This window comes from Danio rerio, chromosome 22 (genome assembly GCF_052040795.2).
Source record: "Danio rerio strain M-AB ecotype USA chromosome 22, GRCz13ab, whole genome shotgun sequence".
Lineage (NCBI taxonomy): Eukaryota > Metazoa > Chordata > Actinopteri > Cypriniformes > Danionidae > Danio > Danio rerio.
The window spans coordinates 23,571,254-23,584,239 of record NC_141042.1 but is presented as its reverse complement, the minus strand read 5'-3'; the positions used below and the strand labels follow the sequence as shown (position 1 = coordinate 23,584,239).

Here is a 12,986-nt window from a genome sequence, read left to right as displayed (position 1 = left end):
TTCTATATAGTACAAATGTGAGTAGCATAAATTAAATTTAAACATACTACATCGACCATTTATTATCACATCACCTACCTTATTTACCTACCTGTGAGTCATCCAAGTACTTCTCACCTGTTTACCAAATACAATTAATTTAGACAAACTACTCAGCACACATATTGTTTTCACATACAAAATTATTGTAGTATATCATTTTGGATGCACTGATTGATTCGTTTTTAATCCTATAATAGAAGAACGAAATCTTGGAGTTGGATCAGTACCAGTTCCTAAAATGGAAAAGCAATGAACTTCCAGAAAATGCTCAGGAGTTGATAGAGATGATAAAGAACATCAGAGAGAATGGCAAATATGACAACAGCAAAAAAAACAGGAGCATCCCTATAGTAGTGCACTGCAGGTAAGGCTAATACCGGAGACCTACTTTTTCTGGATGGATCTATGGATAGATTAAATAAATCTATCTATCTTAATCTCGTTTTTCCAGCAATGGGTCATCGCGTACTGGACTCTTCTGTGCTTTGTGGAATCTTATGGATTGCTCATTAACAGAAAAGTTGGTTGACGTCTTCCAAGTGGTCAAAAACTTGCGCAAGGAGAGACAGGGAATGGTGGAAACATTTGTAAGTTTTAATTCTTCTTTTGTAAATAGGATTTAATGAATTTTCTATTACTATATATCAAAAATATTCATCAATAAATGTTCATTCAAATGCCCATTGTAATTTTGTGGCTTTCAGAGAAGTATTGTTTTCTTGGGCCATATTCACATTATGCAAGGTTATTTTGTAATATAGGCTAATATAGACAATTTCAATGAGGTGATGCAACTAGCCTATGAACATTTCCTGCTTGTCCTGCTTGTAAAATTATTTCATAAATGTAGTAAGAGACAATTTAATAATAATAATTTAATGTTAAAACAGCTATTATAACACCATTTAGCAATATGCAAACCTTTTTTAAAATTCTGAAGCTATGGAAATTAAAAAAGTAAAACAGGAAATACAATAGGACCATTGGTATTGTTAGCATGCCCTAAACGGCATATAAAAGATGAAAAATATAAAGGTATAAAGAAAAGGAACAGAACAGACAAAACAAACCCTGACTACCTTTTTTTCTATATATTTCTAACAAAAAATTAAGCGTCTTTTAAAATGTTTCACAAAAAAAATCAAACAGGGCCACACATTCATAGTTTAATTAAAATCTTGCTAACTCTTGTCAAAATGTTTCTAAAAAGTGCTTTTAAAGAGATTTCAAAACAATAGGTTTTGAAGTAGGCCTACCTCAGAGAAAAGTTAACAAACATGGCCACAGACAAACCATATTTTTTAGCTAATTCAAACGGTTTTTGCTAGCATATGCAAAAAAAATGCTAACCAAAACCGGTTAACGGTTAAAAAGAATTAATAGTTAGTTAATGTATATCAAACAAATTAATAAACTATATTAAGTTACACTTCTGAAGTAAAACTCTGAACTCATCACAGGAGCAGTATCAGTTCCTCTATACGACTCTGGAGGGCGCCTTCCCGGTGCAAAATGGCACCATAAAGACACCGGCTGCAACCGACAGCGCGGAGATCATCAACGAAACACCTGTGCAGATTAACGAAACCACCGCGCTCCTCGCCGAGCCCGCCGCTGAGGCCGCCACCGAGCACGCCAACAGCACTCCTGCTACCGAACAGAAGGAGACGGAAGACGGTAAAACCACGACGGAGAGTAGTGAGCTGGAGGCCAAGGAGAACAGCAGTGCCGCGGCTTCACCAGCAGAGGGAGACGGAGAGAAAAACACACCGGAGGCCACAACCAACGGGCCCGCCGCCACTGTTGAAGCTTAGCCATTTTTATTCAGCTACATTTTACTGATTCGACACCAAGTGTCTGCCAAAATTGTAAAAAATAATATTTCTGGTATTTTTTTGGTTATATTTTAGTTTTACAGTACATTTGTTGTCGTTTGACCAGCATGTTACTGATCCTTTTAAACTTTTCCTCTCAGGTTTGAATTTTTCTGTGTAATTATGATATTTGTGACAAATCTGTTTATATTGATTGTTTATTCACACGTGTTAAGGTGTTGCTTTATGATCTGAGTTTATTAGGCTATCAAATTGCATTTGAATGTATTGTAAAATAGGACCTTACCATTTGTTTTGTTTTTAGAAAACTATCAAAGCACAATCTTGCGTCTAAATTATGTTGTATTGGAAGTTTGATGTGAATAAATATTTTTTATTTTTTTATGTTCAAGAATAACAAAATATGGCAAGGATGACTTGTACTACAGCTGTCATCAAACTATCTTTCTTTTTACTGTGTGTTTCTGAATCTTTCATAGGCTACCTATTTTCATTTTAAGCAGATGTAAGTTAACAAAATAATAAAGGCTTGAACAATATGACTGGTAATTGTTTTTATTCACCAATAGAATGCCTCTTCATTGCAATGTTTTCTATTTTAAATGAGTAGAAATGTTATCAGGATCCAAGCTGGTGAAAAGGGTTCTTTTTCTCAAAAAGTGGACTGTTTTGCAATTATACACCTCATTTTCAATTGAATTGTGAAATTTAAATACTGCATTTTAGTGACATTTAAGCACTTTTCTGAATTAGCTTGTCAGATAGTCATCATAACCACACTTTTGACGATTTTAGCCAAAAACCTATTTAAATGTGTACTTTTTTGGTGCTTCGCACCTTTTTATTGGTAATTTTTTGTTTTAAGAATGTCCAATATTTAAAATGTTTTCTCAAGAATACAGTGATCCGTGTCTTCTCTTATGCCAGATGTGCCACACGGGGCTACTAAAATGAAATACAATGAAACAAATTACTCACACCAAACGGGTGCATAAGGCTTAAACAAAAAGCATGCCTATTTCACAGGTGAACATAAACACGAGCAGTGTCACTTGTGCATTCGGGTCAAGGTATTTCCTTATGGTTAATTTGACCCGCTTTTGTGCTCGTCAGGTGCATAAACCTGACCTAGAAAACGCAAAACGTTTGAAATTAGCGCTACTGTGACTTAAAACAAGCCTTTGTATTGTAAAGATGAACCACAAGATGGCGCCTGTTAACAAAAGAAGCGCGTGCACGGACATTTCATCCATCTTCAAGCCAGCATGATTTTTTCCGGTAGGCCTACTAATAAAGATGTTAAATAAAAGCAACATCAGTTAGTGTGCCACTGTGGAAATATGTAGGTCTATAATGTATGCTTAATTTCTAACTTGCTATGAATAAAGCAAATTATTTAATATGCCTATTTTTATAACCTATAGGCCAATATGTTACATTATACAGTAGCAGAGGTGTATTTGGAAGAGTTTTATTTATTAGTCTGTTTGTATGCTAAACATTTTAATATAACTGTGAACAAGCCTATAATAATTAAACATAATTGTAAGGATATTAAATTCGGGGGGAATCATGCTAAAATTCAGGGGGAAACAATTTTGTTTTCCTTATTGTGAAATGGTGACACTGGAACAGATGAATATTTTACTTATATATCAGTAGCTCCAAATCCAAAAGTCAATTTTTAGTCAATATAATCTCACTAGAATAATTGCATTAACTATATTTATTAAAACACACACACACACACACACACATTATTATTTTTATTTTTTTATTGCCAGCAGTCAACAGCAGTCACTTAATTCTGCAAACTATTAATATAATTTCATCTACATTAAAAATGCACATTTTGTCATTGGAACATTATAAGTTGTTTCAACACCTTTCAACTTTTGAAATCAATTAGTGGAATAAACGTGATTTTCAGTGACAACAAATCTAAACATTTGTTAAATTGCCAAATGTCCTTTCTAAAGAAAAAAAAAAACTTCTATATGTCAATAGGCCCATATTTATTAATATAAACAGTGCTCAGCAAATAAAAGTACCTCCATTTTTAAAAATGAATATATGTATCTATTTCTCAGGGCATATGGGTAATATTGGTGCATTTGAACAAAACAGATTTATCAAACAGATGTATTTATTAAAATAATATTTTAGTCACAAAACATATTTACAAATTTAAAGATAATACATTTATATTCAAGCAAAATATTACAAAAAAACATTACAGCCTACAAAATTTCCACAAAACCTTATATATATATATATATATATATATATATATATATATATATATATATATATATATATATATATATATATATATATATATATATATATATATATATATATATATATTTGTTAATTTTTTATATTTTTGAAAAAAATATAGAATATTTTCCCCTAACATAAAAATTCGGAATACTAATTTTTGAACCATAATTGTAAGTTATTTTGTCATATTGGCTCCAGATTTGGCTTCAGTACATGCTAAACTAATGCGCATTAATATAATATCATAAATCATCTTATAGAAAATATAAATTTAAATCAGAGATTTAAGGAGGGTGTACTTATGTATGCTGAGCACTGTATGTATATAATATTAATATATATTATTTTCTATGTACAATATATATATATATATATATATATATATATATATATATATATATATATATATATATATATATATATAAGTATATGAGGATTATCAAATGTCCTTGTTTGTGTGTGTTTGTTTATTTTTTTAATTTATTGTTATGCATGAAGAATAGAAAATACTTGAAAACAGTAACTTTAAATTAAATCTTAATACATCCTAAGCCATGTTGACATTTTAACCATAAGTATGTATGCATTTTTAGGGGTTAAAGTGTTAAATAGGGCAACACGGGGTGAAAGTGAACTGTTTTACTGTGAGCCACGTCTGAACGGGTCAAAGAGGGAAATTCCCTTTAAATAAATCATCAGTGTATCTGCGAGCTGCATTTGCATTCAGCTGTCAAGTGTAACTCCTCCCCGCCATGCAATTATCATACCATCTTTCATATGCAACATTTCAACTCACTGTAGTTTTTGTGTGTTCATGAAATGTATGAGAATCCTCCTTTCTCCTACTGTACGTTCAATAGGAGATTTAACTGAAACTGGCCTCATACACTCTGTAATTAGTGTGTTTTTCTGTGACGGGTTTCGTCTCTAATTGAGCACTTCAAGCTTACTCTAAATATAGCAAATGAATGCAGAGATGCTCAAATGTTCTCTGCGGTTCCTCGTTATGCATGTTAACATGCTATTGGCCGTGCTTCATATTTGCATCTGGCATGAAATATGGGCTGCAGGACTTTTATATTTATATTTAATGTATTTTAAAGATGCTTTTATGCTCAGACACTTACACTATCTTTAGTATTTATGAGCAGTTTGAGGGAAAGGGGGATTATGCAGTCCTGTACAGTAAGCTAAATATTGTTTTGGCATAATAACTTCAAAATAAGTTTGTATGTTTCATTTCTATATTTCTTAGTAAGCTTTTTTAGGAAGCCATTGTTTGTTTTGTTAGTCTGTAATTACAGTCAGAACGAAATCAAAATATGTATATAGTAGTGCGCTTGTTATAAACTATTTATTTGCGTTCTTCATTATTTTGTACAAATTAATTTGCCTTCATAATATTTTATCAAGTGCCATAACCTTCCGTCCCCTTCAAAATGGCTTTTCTTCATTTCTGGTCTTATGGAGTGCTTCTTGGGAGGGGCTCTCGGTGCTTGTCTTGTTTCTGACCTACTTTTGTCCGTTCATCAATCTTCTTTCATTTTGTTAACACTCATTTTCCAACAATCCAATCGGTGCCTCAATGCAGAAATCATGCATTGCCCTACATTTTTTATCTAATTTAGGAACTGTTTAATGTGAATGTAAATTGTGATAGAAGAAAATTTGGACGATCTTAACTTTGGTTTCATGGTGACTAAAGGAATTACAGTCTTTTCCACAGTAGCCTAAATCATTTTTAAAACACAAAGTTTAGATTTGTTTAGAAAGAGTATCAATGTCTCAGTGAAACGGAAGTTGTTTCTTTTGATTCTTTTGTTTCAGTATTTTGATGTAATAAAACAGATTATCGAGTAAGGGGTGAGGCTTTCTTTTTCCATGTCATTCCATTGTAAGATTAAAAAAAGTATTGTGGCTGAAGATGTCAAACTGATTTTAACAGAAAAGTACCGTCACTCCAAACACAGAAGCAAATGGGGACTAGGGGTGGCAAAGCTGGAGCACTTTAGGGCCAATCCCAAATAATTTGTTTTTAAAGCATGACGGTAAAATGCAAACGCAGTTATAAATGTATTAAAACATGTGCTTGTTTGTCGTAAAAATTTGTAATAATGACAAAAAATACAAATTAGTGCATCTCATGACTTCTGGGTGCAGCTATGCAGCCATTGTGGCTGGTGTATTCTGGAAAATTTTCTTTCTCCTTGGTTTTGAGTGTGGTCCTGAAAAATCTCTTTTTCGAAAGCTATCTAGCTCTTCCTCTTTGCCCTACGCCATCAAGATAAAGAGAATTGGGACACCCATACCCCTTCATGTGAACACGCAGAATGAGGGTAAGGGGAAGGGCTAAAGGGTATAATTGGGATTGGGCCTTACTCTGGTTGGATAATGGTAATGGTTGGGGAAATTCAAAATTGAACCAAAACAAACGATTGCAATTGGCTTAAAATTGGCAATGAAAATTCGGGAGTTGCAACGGTCAGGGTCAGACTTTGAAGATAACAAAGCAAACTTTTTTTTTTTTGTATTTTAACATATTCCAAATATTGCTATTGTTAAAAAAATAACCCTGCCCTTGAAGTCATATGCTATTGTCAACTACAATCATATTTTGTTTTGACTTTATTTTTGTTCTCCTATTTGTTGATTCTGCTGTTCATGTTGTTGCCAAAATCAGTGTCACAAACAACACCCTCTACAAATAAGTTTAATTGAAAAAAAAAATCTTTACAAACAACAAACAAAATTTCCAAAAAGAAAAAAAGGAAATAAATATTTTAATATGTTTTGCAAACACTCCTCCATCTGCAAATGGTGAGAAAAAAACTAAGAAACAAAAAGAATTTCAAGCCACGCAGCCACACTCATGTTATTTAGAAAGAGTTGTCATCAAGTTCAATGATTGGCTTGATTAAATTTGTATTTTTTTTTAAATGTCATTTTTTAAATTAATCTACCGCAAGCACATGTTGTCCACAACGCACATGACAAAATACTTTATTTAAAACTGTATTTAAAATCAAATTAACTAGGCTTAAATGAATGATAGATAGATGGATAGATGGATGGGGTAATAGAAGTGAACCTTAAAAAAAAAAAAAATCCCCATCTGCTATTTGTCAAAAAAAAAAAAAAGAAAAAAGTGATAGTTCTGCACCCAGTTTGAGCTGCAATGTATTCATTTATTTATTAAATCATGTATTTCAAAACATCTATCAAACAATTAAACATTTATTATATTAGTTATTCTTAAAAAAAAAAAAAGTATTAATTCAAACCAGCTCATGACACGCATTACACTCTTCAATCAAATCACTGATAGACCTATGACTATAAATGCCTTTCCACACATGAGGTGTCCCGTTTGAGTTTGGGCTGAGACAGATTGAGCATCCCAGGCCTCAGGTGAAGCTCTTCTCCTCAGCTGGAGACCCATAACAGCGATAACAGCATCTGACTGTGCTCATGATGAGCAGGTTTGATGCTCTATACCTCATTTTTACATTGAATCGAATGAAGCGACCCGAGAACACGCTGTAACTCGAATGCATTTTTGAGGTTTGTGAGAGCGAGGTACACACGTGACCCTCCGAGACGGTATTCTAATGCAAACAAGCTCTCTCAGCGCACAAAGAGGCTACATATCTCATACAAAAGATGTGTTGAGGCCGGACACAACCCACACTGTGTTCAATGTCCTCGTACAGTCATGTTTTGTCTCTCCGGCTCGTTCTGTATGAGTACAGGCCTCCAACAATGATGAATTCAAACACTTTAACACGCCGGGGAGTGTTTGCGTCTCTATGGGTCATGTCTGGTGCAATGTGTGAATCCAAAAGAACAATTTTAGGGTAATCCTATCAATTTTGCTTGATTTTTAGATTGTGTTAGTTGTTTATGTATCTATTGTATATGTATAAATATAGTATATAAGTTAAACTTATGTATGTATGCGTTTAACAGTAGAAGTATTAAAAACAAAATTGTTTAGTTGTAAGGCGTGTAAAATAAATAACAGTGGCAGTGATTTCAACTTTTAAAAAAAACTGTAAAATGCTACAGTCAAAACCTGTAACTAGGTGAACAGTAAGTTTCCTTATAGTGAATGACTGCACATGGACTCCCTGCATGATGCTTTTTTATGCTTTTTTTTGTTGACACTTCTATTGCTCTTCTATTTGTCTCATCGGTTATGTACATTATACAATTTCATGTTACATCTAGTGTTTATTAATAATGATTATTGCATTACTTTAATTTTATGTGTGTATTTATGGTGGTATTTTTTTTAGTATGTTTCTCTGCTTGTTTGTGATGAATATTAGTTCATCATTATGTTTTTTTTTTTTACCACCAGATGCTTATTGATGCGTTCTTTTCTGTGCAACAAAGGTATGATGTGTATTTGCTTCATAAATGTTGTATTTTGTATTGAAATAAGGTAGTTGATATTTATTTTATGGTTTCCACTGTCTTTTTAGTGGTATAACCACAGCTGCCAGGTTCCTGGATTATTATTTTAAAGTGCACTTTTTTTGAGAGAATTTTAGACTGGAAATATTTATTTGACATTCTTGTTTTGTTTTGAATATTTTAACTGCAAATTGCTTTTTGAAAATGATTAACTTGTTTTGTTTAGTTTTAGACATATTAGAATGTAAATACTATTAGGGTGTCTGTCCAAAGTATTTTGACACAGCTGAAAATGCTAGTGCTCTTCCAAAAAATGTTGACTTTTCAAACTGTTGATGTTTTTAAAAAATGCTGAGCACTTTGCATAAAACTGACACTCATTTTTAAAAAAGAATTACTGCACTTCCTATGACAAAAACTTTAAAAATAAGCTTGGCTTGGAAAAAATACACCAGTATACATGCACCCTTATTCGTTGTACATGTTGAAGCAGAGGGCACCTTGTTATCAAAATGACATCAAACTGACACCTAACACTGGCGTCTAAAACAAGTCAAAAATTGTTATAGGGCTGTCCTGTAATGGACTTTTGACATTTATTGCCAATGTAAGATGTCAATTTGGTGTTGCTTTGACATCAAGGTAATTGACTTGCAGGGATTCAAAATGTAGCGTAAATTTGGAATTGAAGCATTTAAATGAATGAAATCTTTCTTATAATAACAATTTTTGTATCGATTTTAAAAAATGGTGTCCTTGAACATTTTGTTTTGTTGAAGGCCTGCCTTCTAGTACAGCAGCCAATCAGCGATCGCTATATGGTGAATAAAGCCAGCCTTCTAGTACAGGAGCCAATCAGTGATCGCTATAGAATGACAATTCTCCTGGGGAGGGGCTCGGACCAGACATGAGTTTCTGCAGATTTTGTGATATACAAACATTTAGAAATGAAACTAAATAGACAGTTGTTGTTTAACTTTATTGGTTATTAGTAATATGATATGTAATTGTAAGCTTGGCAAGTAATTTTGAACAGAATGCTTGAGCATACTGCCCTAGAGGCGTTTCAAAAATGGTCGTCGAGTGAAATGACTTGTCTTAAAGGGACTTTGGTTCAGGCCTCTTAGGCTCAATTTACACAACTAGTTAAATGTGATCCAATTCCAATTTTTTTGCTCATATGTAACAGAGATCCGGGGCCTCATGTATCAACGCTGCGTATGCACAAAAACTTTGTGTACGCCAAGTTTCACGCTCAGAATCGCTCACGTTTGGATTTACTAACAATGAACTGAACATGGGAATGTGCGCAGCTTCACGGCAGCTTTATGGCTGGCGTATGCACATTTTTTGTGCGTGTCTGTTTTATTTCCATTGGCGACTCCTAGAGGCAGTTGTGTTAAATTGCATTCTACAAAGTGTCTTTGAGCCTTGCAATGGCAGCTGTATGAGAGGGGTTTATCTAGCAGGTATATGAGGTTTTCATACCACGTAGTTGACCAGCTAAACATTAAAGCACAATTTGCAGCGGTCGCCTGTTTTCCCAATGTAATCTGAGCTCTGTAATCTACTGCACACACATTGCTATAAAGACACTATCTGAAGATGAATTTGCATGCGTGAATCAGAAACACTTCCATTCAATAAATGTGCCAGTAAAATATGATGCACAAACTTATTAATGATTCCTACTTGTCTTTCTCGTGATAAATAGTTGGCAAAATCTGATATGTAGCGGGGGAAAAAGAAGAAAGAGTTCATAAGACGCTGGATTCGAACCGAGTTCATGCTCGAACGTGTCAAAACATGTTGACATGCGTCTTATGAGCTGCGCCACTGAGACTGTTACGGGTATTGCAACATTTTTCAGTTATAAACCACACTATTTCTTCTTTAATTCACTCAGTACGATGTTCAGACCCAACTGTGTTAACCGCATCATCTAAACTCTCCCACTCTATTTTTTTCTTTTGTTGTTAATTCCGGAGAACAAACTTGCAAATAACACCGCTTTTCTCCGGTCTACCTCCGAAAGCAGCACCTCCAATTCACATTCTGTTCAAAGTTTCTCTTTTTGCTTGCTTTTGCCATTGCTTTTTCGTTGGGTTTTAACATTAGCATAGTCATTAGCATATTCATACGGGGGAGGAGGCAGGGAGGGGTTTTGTGCTCGTGCATGTTGCGCTCAGTTTCACGATCATTCGGATGTACAAAAGAATATGCTTGGGATTCGGCGTACGCAGTGTTTCATACATCTGAATTTTTTTCTGCGTACGCACATTTACAGCTTTGTGCATACGCAATGTTTTAGTATGATTTCCACGCAAGTCTTTGTACATGAAGCCCCTGGTCTGTTCTGTTTTTAACATGAAAAAACGCATGCATTCGGATTTTCAAAGATTGTTTTCAGGCCTCCTTCATATGTGGAAATAAATCCGATATAAATCAGATACTGTGTGTGACAATGCGACTATCATGTAAACAGGCAGATCAGATTTATTGAGGCAGTCCATTTTGTAAGTCATTAAACTTGCGACAATGTGGTACTTCTTCGAGATTTAAGGAAGAAGCGTGTGAGCAAGTGTGGAGATGCCAATGTGGTAAACAAAAACAACAGAGAAAACAAGGAGAAGGAAAGTCGTCAGTGGTCGACGGCAGAAGTTAACTGCCTTCTTGCCCAAGGGGAGATTAGCCCTGTCCCTCCGCCTCCGCCTCCGCCTCCGCCTCCGTCTACAATAAATAATTTTAAAGTTGGGCGAACTCCACATATTTCGCAGAGTTAAAAGCAAGACAATTTCTTTCATCGTAGCTAGTGTGGCGCAGATGCTAGAACCCACCTTTACACATGCACAACATTGTAATTTGTAAGGCAAGTGTAGACGCATGACTTGGATATGGGTCACAATTAAAAAAATGTGTAAACGAACAGGGAAAAAAATCATATATACTGTAGGCAACAAATCGGAATTGGACATCAAGCTCTGACAGTGTAGACGTGACCTCAGTTCAAAGACATGAATTAAAGTCTGCATGAAATCAAAATATACAAAAATCAGTTCGTTCTGGTAAACTATAATCACAATTTAAGCATTTGCTTCCACTCTAAAATGTCAGTTTGTATAAAACAAATAAAACCCCACCCCCTACTTAATATTACATTTCAGTTAAAATACAGACATTAAAATGAAATAAAAGTCTGGAGTAACTTCAACTACATGCAGACTTTAAAAACACTGGAGTAGCATTTGCATCTGTATGGATCATGTCAGGTGTGATTTATGCATTCAAGAGGACAATTTCAGGGTCACATTATGAGGCATTTTAGACATATTTTACATTACAACTGACATCTTTAAGACATATTTTTGGTAGAAACCTAAAAATGTCATGAGAGATTTATATGCTGATCTTTCACTGTGGTGTTTGGTTTCATGCAAATTTTTTGCTGTTGTATAATTGTAAGGTCCCTGCATATTAACATTGTGTAGGTATATACTGTAATTACAGTGTTGTATAGTAAAATATACAATAGTACAATGACGTCTCTGGTAAATTTTATAACACTTTGATCTATATTATGGTGCTGAATTGTTTGAATGGTAAATGCTGTTTTCTATTGATGTGTTTTATGGATTTCTGTGAAGCACTGAGGAAAACCACCAACCATGTAAACACATTTCAACATGAACATGATAGTTTTTTTGTGAAACAGGAAAAATAAATAATGTTTTCTATTATGAACACAATAGAAAGGAATACCATGATATATAGACGTTATATGTTTTTTTCTTTTATTTTGAGGACTTTGACCTTTTATATGATATTTTTACATTTTTTATTTACGTTTACATGTATTTTTTATTGTTTGGATTTTTGTTTAGGAAATTTGAGAATGTAAATCCCATTACATTTAAAAAATATATATTTTAAAGTGTTTTTTATGTATGTTTTATATTCTGGAAACAGGAATGAGCGCTGTTTTCAACATATTTAGACATACAGCTTGGTAATAATGTTTTTCTTTGGTTTTAGCATGGTAATACCATTATAATTGATAATGTTTGTAAATTATTTTGGTGAAAATTTGAATTTATTAGCTTGTATTTTTAAAAGAAGCACTAACAAAACAATGCAGCTCATATGTGACAAATCAAACACAACATACACTTTTTAATGTTATTGTGGTATTATATTATTACTGAAAATACAACAACAACAACAACAATAATAATAATGACAAAATTATTGTTATTATTATTATTATTATTATTATTATGTTATGTTGTAAATATGCATTAATCCACATAATGTTTATTTATTTTGGCCTTCTGAATCAAGTGTTGCTCGGAGGACAGTGGCAGCAAATGATCCACGCATTGGACTAATTCACGATTGTATGTGTAGTGAATG

General features: G+C 33.6%; 1 protein-coding gene across 50 annotated transcripts in view; it reads left to right on the top strand.

The window, feature by feature from the left end:
- ptprc (protein tyrosine phosphatase receptor type C) overlaps positions 1–2,416 on the top strand; it is an 82,855-nt gene extending 80,439 nt beyond the window's left edge. For all 50 annotated transcript variants that reach the window (XM_087304376.1, XM_087304375.1, XM_087304365.1 and 47 more), the window contains 3 exons: positions 240–406; positions 494–629; positions 1,503–2,416. In XM_087304376.1, the coding sequence (XP_087160502.1) occupies positions 240–406; positions 494–629; positions 1,503–1,856 (657 nt within the window). In that variant the 3' untranslated portion in view covers positions 1,857–2,416. The remainder of the gene's footprint in view (positions 1–239; positions 407–493; positions 630–1,502) is intronic.
- The last annotated feature ends 10,570 nt before the right edge of the window (positions 2,417–12,986 follow it).